Source organism: Nesoenas mayeri, assembly GCF_963082525.1.
Source record: "Nesoenas mayeri genome assembly, chromosome: 3".
Taxonomy (NCBI): Eukaryota; Metazoa; Chordata; class Aves; order Columbiformes; family Columbidae; genus Nesoenas; species Nesoenas mayeri.
In genome coordinates, this window is record NC_137544.1 from 91,537,926 (window position 1) to 91,553,859 (window position 15,934).

General features: G+C 41.7%; 1 protein-coding gene across 8 annotated transcripts in view; it reads right to left on the reverse strand.

Annotated features, from left to right (window-relative positions):
- Window positions 1–11,525: 11,525 nt before the first annotated feature.
- Window positions 11,526–15,934, reverse strand: part of EPAS1 (endothelial PAS domain protein 1) — a 78,013-nt gene continuing 73,604 nt past the window's right edge. For 4 of the 8 annotated variants that reach the window (XM_080342379.1, XM_080342375.1, XM_080342378.1 and 1 more), the window contains 4 exons: window positions 15,446–15,584; window positions 15,239–15,356; window positions 14,552–14,740; window positions 11,526–13,813 (listed from right to left, as the gene is read on the reverse strand). In XM_080342379.1, coding sequence (XP_080198505.1) covers window positions 13,662–13,813; window positions 14,552–14,740; window positions 15,239–15,356; window positions 15,446–15,584 — 598 coding nt within the window. In that variant the 3' untranslated portion in view covers window positions 11,526–13,661. The remainder of the gene's footprint in view (window positions 13,814–14,551; window positions 14,741–15,238; window positions 15,357–15,445; window positions 15,585–15,934) is intronic. The other 4 variants (XM_080342377.1, XM_080342381.1, XM_080342376.1 and 1 more) reach the window with 1 other exon arrangement.

Consider the following 15,934-nt stretch of genomic DNA (forward strand, 5'->3'; position numbering starts at 1 on the left):
AAGGGTGGAATGGGGAGTTGTGATATAATAATAATGATAAATGAACAAACCAAACACACACACACACAAAAAAAAACTTCACCAAAGCAAAACCTCAGGAACACTTCAAGATTATGATTTCAAATTTATCGGAGTTGTGTGGGCATTGACTGTTGTCTTTTGCGGGTCCATCCCGTAATTGCATGTATTCCCTTCTAAGTCTCTTTGTGCGTCTCTCTGTACTGCTGTTGACTCGTGAATAAAAAAGCTCGGAGGAGCACTGGCAGGTTTGTATTGTAGCCTGGGATGGCTCTGTAGCGAATCCCCGAGTGGGAATTTCCATGTCTACTTCTAGCTCCTGTCTCCTGACACGGATTATCTACGTGTGTGTGGCTCACAGTTTAGGCGGGTTAAGGAACTGGGAAGGTCCCAGTCCCTACCCAGGACCTAGAAATGTTGTACACGGACGTGGGGGGAATTGGCTCCTTCATTCAGGAGCGTGGTCAGCACTGCACAAACTCCCTGCTGCCTGCAGATAAGCATTCGCTTGCAGGACTGTTTTAAGCCACTGATTTGAAATATATGGAAGGTATTTTTGACCCTACCAAAGCAGTTACTAAGATATCATTTCCATTTAAGCATGCTCACAAAGTGGAAGGGACTGTGACTCCCTTACATCGACATACAGCCCCAGCTCCTGTGAGTTACAGGAGATGTTGTAATAAGATGGCTTTCTGCCTTCAGGGTTTAGCAGAAAAATTCTCTAATGCCATTCTTTTGCTATTACTTGCAAACAGGGATTGAATAAGCAAAGAAAGACCATTATAACTGTGGTTTCAGAGGCTGTTCAGTTTGAAACAAAGGGATTTCTTCGCATTCAACCTCATTAGTCTGATTAGTGGGCTTGTAAAATGAAGCATGAAAATGAAACATGACATAGACATGAATTGATTGTACTAAAATCTACACAAACTGCTGCTTGGAAATGAAAGTATGACAGCCGTCTTCTCTGAACTGTTTAAAAAGTTAAGTTTTCAAAATAGCTTGTTCTGTAAATTACGTTGCTGTAGCTACTAAGGGGAGACACTAAGAAGCAAAAAAATCCAAATGAGTTTGTCAGATGATTTTTTTTTTTCCTAAATAAAGCAGAAAAATCTGAAGATGTAACAAATCTAGGACTAGTGAAGTGATTGTCACAGTATCACAGTATATTTGGGATTGGAAGGGACCTCAAAAGATCATCTAGTCTAATCCCCCTGCTGGAGCAGGAACGCCTAGGTGAGGTCCCACAGGAACATGTCCAGGCGGGTTTTGAATGTTTCCAGAGAAGGAGACTCCACAACCCCCCTGGGCAGCCTGTTCCAGTGTCTGTCACCCTCACTGAGGAGAAGTTTTTTCTCAAATTTAAGTGGAACCTCTTGTGTTCCAGCTTGATCCCATTGCCCCTTGTCCTATCATTGCTTGCCACCGAGAAGAGCCTGGCTTCATCCTCGTGGCACTCACCCTTTACATATTTGAAAACATTAATAAGGTCACCCCTCAGTGTCCTCTTCTCCAAACTAAAGAGACTCAGCTCCTCAGCCTTTCTTCATAAGGGAGGTGCTCCACTCCCTTAGTCATCTTTTTTGCCTGTACTTGGTGCTGGTGAGACCCCACCTTGAATCCTGTCTTCAGTTTTGGGCCCCTCACTACAGGAGGGACATTGAGGTGCTGGAGAGAGTTCAGAAGAGGGCAATGAAGGTGGTGAAGGGTCTGGAGCACAAGTCTGATGAGGAGCAGCTGGGGGAACTGGGGCTGTTCAGCCTGGAGAAAAGGAGGCTGAGGGGAGACCTTATCACTGTCTACAACTACCTGAAAGGAGGTTTGTAGCATGGAGGGTGTTGGTCTCTTCTCCCAAGTAACAAGTGACAGGATGAGAGGAAATGGCCTCAAATTGCACCAGGGGAGGTTTATATTAGATATTGGCAAAAAATTCTTCATGGAAAGGGTTGTCAGGCCTTGAAACAGGTTGCACAGTGAAGTGGTGGAGTCACCATCCTGTAAAGACATACAGATGAGGTTCTTAGGGACATGGTTTAGAGGTGGACTTTGCAGTGTTAGGTTTATTGTTGGACTCAATGATCTTTAAGATCTTTTCCAGCCTAAACGATTCTATGATTCTATAAATTTTCAGTAGAAAGAAATGTTGGGCTGCAACACATAATAATTGCATAGAAACTGATGAAGGTCTATTTGTGTCCTTTTTAAGATTTGAGAGAATTGTCAGCATTATTTTCAAAAAAGCTTCTCTGTATCCTGCTGACTTTTGCCTTCAGTGACACTCTGTCCTGTTTCGTTGGTTATTATAAAAATACCTGTTTGATTGGAGCTTGACTGGAGATCCTGAAGGAAAGAGAGTTTATGCTTTCAGCATTAGTCCAATTATTGGTGCTGTGTGGCGCAAGTGCAACAGTCTTCCATCTAGCGTTAGTTGTAGAGCTACTAGATTATCTTTAAAATTCAGTTTTGAATGTCTAGTTTTATTAACAGAGCTTAGTCCCACAAGCCTGTATTTCTTTGGGTATGGACCACTGTAGTTCTACATATGTCTCATACAGTCAAAGCTAGGCTTGTCCAACTGCATTATGCTGCACATGACTGCATGACTATCCAGGTCCTTGTTCTTCTGTAGCTCACTTTAAAAAAAAAGAAAAAATAATTTGCATGTACATTTCAGTGCTGCTGCAATGTCACTTTCAAGTATGACTCATGGTGGTACAGAGAAGATCCCATAACTCCTTTTGCAATTGTGTGGTTTGCATTTCCAATAAGAGCATCTGGAAAAGGATTTCTAAATGCTGTTTGGCTGTCGTGAAAAAGTGAGATGGAGATATTCACTCAGGAGAAGAATTCTGCATCTTGGTAGTGAGAAAAGGAAGGGTATGCCTGTGGGGTGCAGCAAATTGGGGAAGTACCCGATTGCTGTGAAATTACCAGTTGTGGGTGAGGGCTGCTCAGCACAAGTGTGCTTGAGGGACCCTGCAAAGCTGCTTTTCATCCTAGCAAGGTGCTGCCATTATGGTTTGGCTTACTGGGAAGAGCAGAGTAGGACATTAGCTATAGCATAGTGAGTGCCCTTCAGACAGTGAAGCGTGGGAGTCTAGTGTGAAAGTGGATAGTATGGTTTTTAGAAAGCTTCCTGGGGCGATTTCCTGCTGAGTGGCTTTTACCATGGATGGTGCACTATCACGAAGTATTTCCATGAACCACGGAAGTGACATGTTGCCAGGCTCGTTTACCCTCTTGATCCTGGAGAAAAGGAGGCTGAGGGGAGACCTTATCGCTCTCTACAACCACCTGAAAGGAGGCTGTAGCATGGAGGGTGTCAGTCTCTTCTCCCAGTTAACAAGTGATAGGATGAGAAGAAATGGCCTCAAGTTGCACCAGGGGAGGTTCAGATTGAATATTAGGAAACATTTATTCACAAAAAGGGTTGTGAGGTATTGAAACACGTTGCCCAGGGAAGTGGTGGCATCACCATCCCTAGAGGTGTTTAAAAGACATATAGATGAGGTTACTAAGGACATGGTTTAGTGCCAGAGTTAGCTTAAGCCTGGACTCACTCTTGAAGGTCTTTTCCAACCAAAATGATTCTATGATTCCATATGTCAGTGGTTTGTGTGTTATCTATGCTAAACCTAAGTAAATGGGTTTCATATAGGTGACCTATGCCGGGGGACAGCACACGCAATGAACAGCTTGTTCAGCCACTGCACTGCTGTCCCAAGACCTGAGGAGCAGCCACGACTGCTGTGCAGAGCTGCGGCGTGTCCTGCATCAGCTGGGTGCTTCCACGCTGAGGTCAGGGGTGCCCTATGGGCACCACGAGCTCCTGCCATACACTGCGGAGGACCCAGTTTTCAGGAGCTTGGAAATGGGCACCCCTCAGCAACCGGTATGTAGTGTAGGCTTTGCAGACATGTGGGATTTATTTCCTTGGTATGAGTCAGGACACACAATTTTGTGTGTAATAATCAGAATACTCTTTGGGAGATTCTCATGGAAAGGAGACACAATGTGTGGCAAAGGGAAGGGGAGGAAAGAGGATCGGTGCTTTCTGTTTTCTTGGCAATGTCCTGAGTAATGGCTCAGCAGGAGACAGCGGGAGTCTTTCCCACTCTCTGAGGTGGCTCATTTGGGATCCACTCTAAATGTACCCACTGGGGAAAGCATTCTCCTGGTAGGTTTTGAAGAGGACTCATTTTGAGTGGGTTTCAGGATGAGTCTTTTGCATATGCCTAGCACAGCGGTCTGCTGTTCAGAGGCGACTGTTCAGTTCTTAAGCACTGAGCACAGGCACTTTTCACCCTGTTTATAATTTTCAGCAGAAGCTTGTGGAATTTATGCACTGAACAAGTCAGAAGAAATCCTGGATAAACAAAATCATATTTAGCTAAGTGTGTATGTGTGTGTTTCTAATACAAAACCTCAGTGCAAACAAACCCTGCCCAGTAGGGACTGTATTGCAGAAAGTAGAGCGCTGTTGACTTGAACATTCCTTGTCTTTCCAATGAACTTAAATAAGTTCCAGATATTTCATTCATTCCTGGTTCCTCTGCCAGTTACCCAGACAAGTATTTTAGTGACTTTCATTTTATGTCTAAAGATGCTTTGGTTTTGGTTTTGCATGGGGGGAGGGAGGACATGTAAAGAGGGAGGTTGGAGAAGTCACACTAAAAATGAAAGCATGAGTTTAAGTGTTTATTCAGTATATTAAGATATAATTGATGGTTGCAAAAGCCAGGGATTTGTCTGCACTTCACAGAGTGCTTGGGTGGCTTTGCACAGGCTTTGCTTGCTGTGGATCTGGGGAAGGCAGAATGTGGTGTTAGATAAGAGCAAAACCAGCACATGGTTGTTCAAGGTGTCGCGTATCATTAAACAGAATCTTTTCTGTAGAAGAGAGGTTTTGATAAGGAAGAGGAAGGTTGACCAAAAATTAAAGTATTCAGTGTCTCCTTTATCTTTGAGATCTCTGTAGTGATTAGACTGGCCTTAAAAGAGATGAAGTTGTGAACCGCAAGCTGTGTTAAAAGGTGTAAATGCGCTAAAATACAAGCATCTCTGTAGTTGAGCAAGGTACAGAAAAGCTCATCTTGATGTTTGCAGCTGCAGTTAAAATAATGGAGACTAACCAGATTTCCCAGTAAGTTTCCTTTGGTTTGCTTCCCATTAACTCTGTTTTGGGGGCTGCAGTTAAGGACAACACTATCTGTGTTAGCAGTGAGGCGATAGACACAATTAGTATTGCTGGCTCTTCCAGGAAAAAAGCCAATAGATGTCATGCGCCGTATCTAAAAATGGACGGTGATGACATCCATTTTATGCTTCATTTGATCCAGTGTAACACTGTTGTGGCGCTCCTGTGTGGAGGAGGGGCTAAATTAAATAGATATATATTTGTATTTATCATAAGGCTCAGCGTATGAGGCAAATTTTGTGGTTTGCTGCTTAGAAGCTCTAGCAAATTCTGCTAAAAAATAGTGCAAGGTAGCAGTGGGCTTTGCTCTGTTGTTTTGCAATTGTGGGGTTTCTTTAGGATTTTTGCTTTCCCCTTCTGTCTCAAATTTGACCTTTACCAACATCTTGAGAAAAAAAGAGCAAGAATATCAAGCTGCTGTTTATTTTTTTTTTCCACTAGAGAATCTATAATAAAATTCAGTTGCATAAACAGTTGTAACTGGGAAAATGCATCTCTGTCCATGTCTTTAGAAAGAGTTTAATTCTGGAAAGCTGTACTGAAGTGGTGTTGTGATCACTTTACTGTCACTCTCTCTGGTGGATGAAGGAGTGGGTTTTAGTTTGCCTTTGATTTTTCCTGAGTTAAGGGTTATAACTGGACAGAGAAATCCCTGTTGGCCATAGAATCACAGAATGTCCCGAGTTGGAAGGAATCACTGAGTCCAACTCCCGTTCCTGCATAGAACAAGCCCAAAATTCACACTGTGTGTCTGAGGGTGTTATCCAATCACTTCTTGAATACTCTTCTCTGGGGAACCTCAGGGTTCTCCAAGTTCTGACCAGCCGAACTCTGGGGTTAGTGCATAAGGATTTCCCAGGGCTAAAACTACCAGACAACACAGCTGGACTTGGAAATCACATCCTAAGCAAGCTTGTTGGTGTCTGTCAAGCACATAGAAGCATCTGGAAGTGCTCTAACAAGTGTGTGTGCCTCTCTTTATCTCAGGCTTAATTTTTGTCTTGACCACAAAATTATTTGTATGGGGAGAAGGTTTGGGGAACCACAAATATGGATTCTCTTCCCACTAGTGTTAGGTCTATGGTGTTAAAAAAGCAAAACCATACTGTTCCTCTTATGGCTGGGAAATTGTTCTGGCTTCACAGACAGAATTCAGCCATTGGGGGAAATTGCTCAACTCTGCTCTCATCTCCAAAACTGCAGGAGAAACTACATTTACTTCTGAAATCTGTTAGAATTTTCCTCGAAGTACAGTGTTGGGGGATGATAAGACAACACTGTCTGTGAGCCGGCAGAACCTTTTTCATCCATACCCCCACCATTGCTTGCTTGAGCAGCAAATGTAAACAGCCATGTAATAGCTGAGGAAAATGTCTGAAATGAATTTGTGGCAGCATTGCAGCTCTCGGGGGGGTGCACCTGGAGCGCTGAATCTGCTGGCATTGTCATGGCAGGGATTGTGGTCTGTCATGCCCAGAACCTAGAGTGGGTATGGGGTTTGGACATCTTCAACATGAGCTCAGATCATGACCCACAGAAGCTGAGAGTATGGGCAAAAGGGGCTGGGCATCTGTCTTGATAGTTGTATCAAACAGGCAGCCAAGGCAAGGGCATGACCAGAGAGAATCTATTCTGTAAGTCCCAAAATCCATGCTAAGAACTGCTGTCTGTATTGAATGAGCATGTAGAGATAGGGCAGGTTGGAGTAGGGTTGTCAAGAGGGGAAGGTGAGCTGGAGAGGCGGAAGGCAGCAGGAGGCAGAAACCAGAATGATGAAATCACAGACCTAGGGAAGGACTGGAATGTAGAGGAAGAAATGGGATCGAAGTTAGAGAAAAGACCAGTTATCAAGTCTAAGAAATACAGGTTGCTTGCTGCAGCCAAGAAGTATTAAGAGACTGGAAGACTTTCCATGTTTGATGGATGAACAAGCCATCAAACTGCTGGTCCTGTGTTGCTGTGTGTTATCTAGGACCTGTGGTCCTTCTGGAACTACATGCTGGAGGGTGACAACAATATGCCCGGAGGAGGTAATGCTTCAGATAGGTTTCTTCTGCCACAAGAGACTGTGCTGTCAGTTTGCCTCTGCCAGTGCTGTGGGAGACAGAGCTTTAGTCACTAGAGCTGTTGGTACAATGCTTTTTTCTTGCAAAACCCAGCCAGTGCCAGTCCTTCAAAAACCAATGATCAGGCTCCAAATCATTAACTTAAAAATCACTTAATTTTAAAAAGTATACGTGGGAGGAGTTCACTCTTGTTTTCTGTTTCTGGTGCCTTTGAGGATCTAGCTTGCCAGGTCTGGCTGCAATTCCAAGACCTAAACAGAGACTTTTCAAGTGTGGATTCTAGGGGGTTGCTTATTTTTCTTCTTTTTTCAATGAAGGTAAGTGGAGTTGGGCTTTTTTGAGAAGCGACTCAAGTCTAAGCTATCCTACCAGTCCCTGAGGTTCTGATGCAGCAATTCCTACAGTGAGAAGCAGAGGAGGGGCTGACGCAGCTGCCAGATGCCTATGATGTTCCTAATGAAGTTCAACAAGGGCAAGTGCAGGGGCCTGCACCATGGGAGGAACAAACACAGGCACTGATACAGGTCAGTGGTGGACCTGCTGGAAAGCAGCATTGCAGAGATGGACTTGGGAATTCTGGTTGACAACAGGTTGACTGTGAGTCGACCATGTGTCCTTGTGGCCAAGAAGGCCAAGGATCTCCTGGGGTGCATTAGGAAAAGAGTGACCAGCAGGCTGGGGGAGGTGATCCTCCCACTCTACTCAGACCTGGTGAGGCTACATCTGGAATACTGTGTCCAGTTCTGGGAACTCCAATTAAGAAGGACAAGGAATTACTGGAGGGAGTCCAGCAGTGGGCTATGAAGATGTTAGTGGCCTAGAGCACCTTTCTTATGAGGAGAGACTGAGAGAAGCCTGGAGAAGAGAAGGCTGAGAGGGGATCTCATCAGTGTTTATAAATATCTCAAGGGTAGATGTTGAGAGGATGGGACCAGACTCCTTTCAGTGGTGCCCAATGATAGGATGAGGAGCAATGGGCACAGACTGAACCATAGGAGGTTCCGTCTGAATATGAGGAAAAACTTCTTTACTCTGAGGGTGCCAGAGCCCTGGAACAGGCTGCCCAGAGAGGCTGTGGACTCTCCTTCTCTGGAGACATCCTAGACTTGCCTGGACACATTCCTGTGCAACCTGATCTGGATGAACCTGCTTTAGCAGGTGGGTTGGACTAGATCAGGGGTGTCAAACTCATTTTCACCGGGGGTCACATCAGCCTCATGGTTGCTTTCAAATGGCAGAATGTAATTTTAGGACTGTATAAATGTAGGAGTACTCACATTAATACAGTCCTGCAATTACATTCGGCCCTTTGAAGGCAACAGCAAGGCTGATGTGGCCCCCCATGAAAATGAATTTGATACTCCTGGACTAGATGATCTCCAGAGGTCCCTTCCAACCCCAACCATTCCTTGATTCTGTGTCAGAGGCAGCAGAAGCAGATGGTGCAGCTGGCTTGCAGGTGGGCTTTGAAAGCCAGGTTCATGCATGTGCTTCTGTTCCCTGATGAAACATCTTAACCATGTGTCACCGCATTACTAATTGAGAGGTGTGACTGAATTAAGTAACTCTTTGTTTACAGGAATTTAGGGCTTCTTCAAGGAAAATGTTCCATGTGAGACCTGCAGCACATCACAGGCTGCCAAAACTACAGCCTGTATCTTTCAGGCAAAAGAAATATCAATAATGCTTCCAAATGAAATTGAGTAGCTAAGGTTTTTCATACTTTTATTTTTTTTATTTTTTTTTAATTTGAAGCCATTTTTAATGCAAACACCAAAAAATGGCATACATACCAATCACTAGAGCCTTCCTATGGTGCTTTTGTAGCTTCAGCTGACTAAGGAAAGCAACAACAACAAACAGAGCTTGGGGGAGGAGGAATCCCTGCTTGCTTTCCCCTTGGGCAAGGGTGAGCTCAGAGGGCTCCTTCAGCCCCAGAGAACCTAAAGGCGGCCCTTGTGTTGCGCATTGGCTTGCGCTTAAGGGAGCAGAAGAGGGACATGTGATACCTTTTGTAATCCTAAGAAAATATTGTTGAGGATTTTCATTATTCTTCAAAATTGTTCCTTCATCTCTTGGGAAGCCTATAAAAAAAGAGTTGGAAGGGGGGAAAAAATGCTGTTTATTTAAATGTGGGTGAATATTTCCAGTTCTGCACTGTAGTTCTTAAAAAAACCCCCATATATATATATATATATATATATATATATATATATTTATATATCTGGCATGTCTGTGAATAGCTTTGTAAGCTACCTCAGGGAGAAGGAACAGATGAAACCTTCACCTAGAACCAGAGCAGTTGTGAGAGTGTGTTCCTGTGCTCCTGTTGCAAACCAATGTGATGAATTACCTGCTTTCCACAGGTCTCGGTATTCTGCTTAGGAGCTGGTGTCTCACCTTAAAAGATAGTTGGACTTTGCTCCAAGTTATCTGGGGTTTTTTTAAGTTTTATTAGTAATTGCATTACATATGAGGATCTTGAGAATTTCCTGTAGTACTTTGTTGTAGTCATTTATTTGATAAACAGTGTGATCTTACCTGCATGAAATCTATGGTCTAGGAAAAACGTTGGCTTGATCATTTGAAAAAGATGGCAGACCTCCAAAAATCAGGCAGAGACTGAGACCAGCCCACGGCATGAGAGCTTGGTAAAACTGCCCAGTTTTTCAGCAGAATGTAGTGAGTCTTAAACAACATAGTTCAACTGATCATGCTATGCTGTTAGAGATACAAGATCTGATGCCAAGAAATTATGCTTTTAAGCAGTGAAAGCTGATGTACACTTAATTTTAAGTACTTCTGCTGGCCTACTGGGGGATGGGGGGAAGTTTTAAAAAAGCTGTAATTAAGTCCCTGTTCAGCAAAACAAAACTCGGACTATTGATGCAATCTGCGTGTTATCTTTCCGGCCAGAGTTTGGGTCTTCTGGGTACATAAATTGCGATGTCAGAGGTTAGCTGTCCAAGACATTCACACATGTAAACGAAAAACACTAAAACCTCAACCAACAGAAGTGTTTAGCTGTAGTAGGAAGTGTTGGGGAAGAGAAGATCAAGGCTATGTTCCTTAAGCTGCTTCAATATGGGAGTGGTGAATGCTGGAAGCTCTTCAGAACGAGTACGCTAGCAATAAGGTATATTCGTATACCCCCAAAAAAGAATGCCTGGCAGCACTGTTTTATGTTAGCTGTTAGTGATTACAACTTTTAAAAGACAGAAATGGATCTGAACAGGTTAATATCTCTAAGAGACTGGCTTTTTTTCCCCCACATTCAGTCAGGTGAGGGTCTGACATGCTGAGCCAGTCTTTGTCCAAGTGCCTCCAAAGATCAACAGGATGCTTTAACAGGGAGGGTAACAGACACACCACCATTGGCTCTTCACTGCTGGGTGTTGTGAGATTACTGTTAATTACAACAGATTTAGAAGCCTGCTGAGGATCCCATCTCTCCAAGGCAGCGATGATAGCCTACTTATGCAGGTTATTCAGAAGATTCACTGTTGTTTGTGAAGCTCAAGGGTGTCTGTTGGGCACTGGATGTGTCAAAGGCAGCTCTTAAAAGGATCAAGCACCAACAGCTTCCACACAGGCCCATCTGAATTTAAGTGCATGTTTGGAAACGAATTTGTTAATGTGTCTGTACTCCTACAGCATGATCAGTGTCATTATACAGGCAAAACTGGCAACTTCTGTAGGGAAAAGGATTGAAGTGTTTAAGAGCAGCATTGGGATGAAGGACTGGGTGGGTAAAGCAGAGGCTTGGCTCGAGGAAAGCCCATCATTCACAGGCTTGTCAGGACTGCCAGAACATGACAGCTCTTGTTACTGCCACAAAAACCGAAGTGGGGAACTGTGGCAATTCAGCCTCTAAAATGTCGCTTTGTCAACTTAATTTTCTTTTTTCATTCTTCAGAGAGTAGCATTGCAAGAGGCACCCTCAGCTCCTCGGACAGAAATACAAATGGAAGCAGCGGTCTGAAACCCAGGACATGTTTCAGAAGAGTGGTCTGCAGGGCATTAATTCACCATTTGAGGAAAGCGGGATAAACTCTGTGAGAAGGTTGATGGTACGGACCTTTGGCATGATACTTCCCAGCTCTCAAATATGGGTAACGTTTGTTTGTTCTTTTGTTCTTCAAAGATCAATGGAAACCTTTATTTTCTATAAATAATTTAATAAATACTTTTGTTTTACAATGATACAACAAATAACAAATTCATAGCAAACGAGTCACAAAGAATTTAAGATCAGTATACTTTTAATAAGGTATCAATGTCAAAATACATTTCCTTATCAAGTTAAAGTTCCCATACAGTTATAATATTGTCAATAAGAATTCAGCAATATAGATTATGAAATAATTATGATAAAAAGTATGATTAATATTAAGACATGGAATATTTTTTTTCAGAGTGTTTTAGTAAACTGTTAGGGTATAACATTTTTTAATGCTGAAACTACACAAATAAGAAACAGAAGAGCAGTATTCAAGTGTCTTGAAGCATTTAACTCCTTGCCACTGCAAATTTGTCAAATCTGGCTTGCCAATTTTCATCAGCTTTTTGATGCTTACAATATATTTTTTCCACACAGTAGTAGCTTCACTTTAGGAGTAGATGATTTTTGGTAATAAATTCTTGAAAGATTGCCTACAATAGGGACTATCATTTTTTACATTATGTACCAATAACAAAAGATTTTCAGCTTTTCTAAGTACATGTGGTTAAGACTCACTTAATACAGCAAACTCTGAAGTGCTCTGTGAACCCAAGGCTCCCTGTCTGCAGGTGTCAGTGCATTGATTTAAAGCAATTTTATAAACCAGGCTTCAGCAGAATCAGAAGTCTCAAAATAATACACTTTTGTTCTAAGGTTCTGGGCCAGATTTTTACCTTTTGTACAGTGCCACTGTTCCGTTTTCTTCAATGAAGCTATGATGATTTATACCAGTGGAGGAAACAAAATGATCTATCCCAACATATATCTAGGTCTATGTATTTTCAAGTCAGAACTGCTCACCTGCCTTTTATGACTTTATATTTTTTTGCTGTTTAAATATGTTGCAATTTAACTTTCAAATCCCTTTGCCTTTGAAAGCATTCAAAGCCTTATTTTTAAAAATATGTGCATGACAACTAACAATATTTAGAAAGGAGCTCTGAAGAAGTCTGGCTGCCTTTTAATGACATTTCAGCTGCTGATTAATGTAAGGCAAGTAAAAATCATAGAGACCTGCCTGCCAGCTATTAATCTCACTACACAATCCTTAATTCCTTTTGTCTACTTATAACTGAGTTAGCCTAATATGGTGGGAAATACTACTTTAACTTTTAACGATTCAATATTGCAATTATATTGCTAGCTAGCATATAAAATGAAAAAGGGTAACATTAATCAGAGGTGTTAGTACTGGCTGCTGGTCAGATTCCTGAAATATCAGCAATACCATAACAAAGACTACTAGTTCTAGCAGAAACAGCTCTTAAAGTTGTTGTGTCCTAGATACAGTAAAAGTACCAAGAGATGATTAAAAACTGACCCAGAATAAATTTTTTTTTAAAAATCTGTTTTGTGTAAAAAATAAAGGAAACAACAAAGAACAAAACAAGAAACCCCAACACAAACGAAAACACAGGTCTAAATCCTCCACTGGGGTAAATCTGTGGGAGTCCCTTAGCTGCAGCGATAAGCCAGGGTAAGGCAGCTGAGAATGTGGCGCTTGCTTCTGAGGGGAAAAAAAGCTCACAATGTGCAACTTTCACAGATACCCATAAACATTGCAGTTCACCATTCACATTTCTTTCAACAAAGTGTATAAAAATGAAGGGGAATGGGGGAGGTGGAAGGCTGGGATTTTTCTTTAGTATACATTTCCAAAAGTTACGAAAGTTACAACACGATAAATGCTGGAAAGCAGAAAGACTCAAAGGATTTCAGTTTGGCAGATCAACAAAAAACTGTGGTTGGAGATCAAATTTGTTTCATTCAATCTTTGGCAATAAAAATAAATCTTTGCTGAACTGCAGCCAAAATATCCCATGGTGAGGCATTTATACCACAGCTTTTTATTAGCATGAAATTTCAAGAAAATTTCAGAGTATAAATTACAGGTAATGAGATAAGGGGAGGGTAATCAAACTCTCTAAACAACACTTTAATTGCAATAGAGAAAATACAGTAGATGTATTTCTTTAATAAGAATAATAAAGTGAGTAACTTCAAAAGGCCACTATTTGGTAATGTGGACAGGTTCAATATCTAAGTAAAATCCTGTAAAAGTGTATTGGTATTAGAAATTGTCTACTTGCAAAAATATATTTAAAAACTGAAGCTGTTTTTGAACAGTATAGGCCACGGAATATTGCAGGATTGCTCAGGTTGCCTGGTCCAGTGCTCTGAGCAGTTCACTGCCCTGCAGAAGCGTAGAGCTGCCCAAAACGGGGACGTTCACCTCACAGTCATATCTCGTCAACTCGGGCAACAAGTAGGGTTCAAAAGAGGGTCCCAGCAGCCGACTGGTCATACCTGGAAAAGATGAGTGAAGTCAGTCATGGTGCTGAGACCAGAGGCAGAACTTCTTTCCTCTCCTCTCTCTTTTGTTTACAGCAGTTACCATTTCATTTTGTGTTTTTGTCAATATGCCTCAAACCACCAGCAGTTACAGTTTCAGAGCAAACTTCTGCATTGCTCTGCATTGAAGATTTGCAAGCGGGTCACAAGGACGGCTGCAGTTTTTCACCTCCACCCCCAATTTAATTGTTCTCAAAAAAATGATATTGGTGCAGATGAGGAAAGCTGTAGTAAACAACACAGTTTCTAAATTGACACCCACTCCCCTTATATGTTAAAAAGGACATATATTTGTCTCCTTTAATTACTTATTTTAACTTTTAGAAGGTATGTGTTCAGACTCTAACCTACGAACCTCCCATATCAATGCTGCAGTGAAGTTGTTTAGTACAATTTAATCAATTCTACATCACAAGACATGAGTACAGACAGAGGATGACTGGACATCCAAGCTAAAATGTATTAAGTTTAATTGAAATGAAGGGCAAAAATAATTTTTCATCATATATTACAAATGTAAACATTAAAGTTTCACACTAAACAACAAAACTAATTTTTCATTCTATGAAGCAATACATATTTGATTCTTGGTTTATCAACCTCCTCTCTATTTTTTCAAGTGTTTTCTTTCATGGAATCAGTACTGGAATGTAATACCAACATTTTCCAACTTTTGTATTTGACAGCTCTTACCTGACGTTTTATGAGCTGTCTGGACACCATAGTCCTGATACTGGGAACTGTAAAACGAAGGGGGAAACGCTCCTGTTTTCAAATTCTCACCAGGACTTCCACAGGTGGGTGGTGGTTGTTGCTGCTGCTGCTGTTGCTGCAGTTGATTCATTGTTTGGCTCAAACCTCTCGAGTTACAGACAAATTCATCTGATTTACATTGCAGGGGAAAAAAAAAAAAAAGTTAAATTAAACCAGTGTAACTATTATAGTAGATAATACTAATTCAAAGCGATCCTCAGCACAGTGTGGGCATACCCACATCTTGTCCCAAAGGAAGTCCAGAAACAGCACTAGCTCTAGAAGTAGCATGGCAGATACACTTGTGTAAGGAAACACATATAGCAGAGAAAAAGTTAGTTCTAGCTCTGAGACATCTCACCTTGGATCAGCATGAGGTGCAAACCTATCTCCACTATGGTGATCTCTAATACCTCCAGAACAAGGTTGTGAACATACCTGAAACCATCTACCTTGTAGCTATCAAACGTACCTTAAATTGTTCAGTTCTAATCCTTAATTTTGGCTTAATGTAATATTGAATGAGGTTATTTACACCTCTTTTTGAAGGAGTTTCTGTTTCTGTTCAACCTGTCTTAAAATTTGTTTCAATACTTAACATTGCAAAACCACTTTCTTTTGTCTTACCAGTAAGAATACTTGTGCTGAGAGCCTTCTTTTCTGTAATCAAGGAACAGTTTTCCCCTTTGAGAAACTTCATTCTCTTCCACATTAGGTGTGATGGGTTTATGACAGATGGATCTCCCTAGAATGTGAAGAAAAGTAAAACAAATAATTACACCAATGACCACGGTGAGTTCAAAGTTGTGAAGGGGATGCATTTCTTATGATTACCCCACTCAGCTGTTGCAATGCCTGTTCTTCATAATCCAGTTGTCGCTTCAGTTTCAAACTGTTAGATAGTGCAATTCTCGCCGGGTTTATATCTATGCCTCGCTGCCCAAAGGCATCCAGGGGCCTGTGGAGAAAAGATCTATGGGTGAGTGAGCAGGGAGGCAAATCTAAACCATCTTCTATACAGATCCTTCTTTTATTCAAGGTGTCTGACACAGGACAGCAGACAGACCTCAAACAAATATTTTTATTTCTTTTTGTTAGTCATCCTACAAACTTTGGAAACTTTTTACTTTTGGGATCAACGACTAATGAAAGTCTGGCATAAAAAGCCTCTAGGAATCTCCAGACAGAATTAGAAATGCCGTGGAAAAGAAAGTAATGTGATTTTTAAGGACAGGATTTTGAGAGCCACACCTGTCCCTTTGCATCCTAAACATGAACACACAGGGTTGCTGTTTGGGGACAAACTCTCTCTTTCCAGATGCA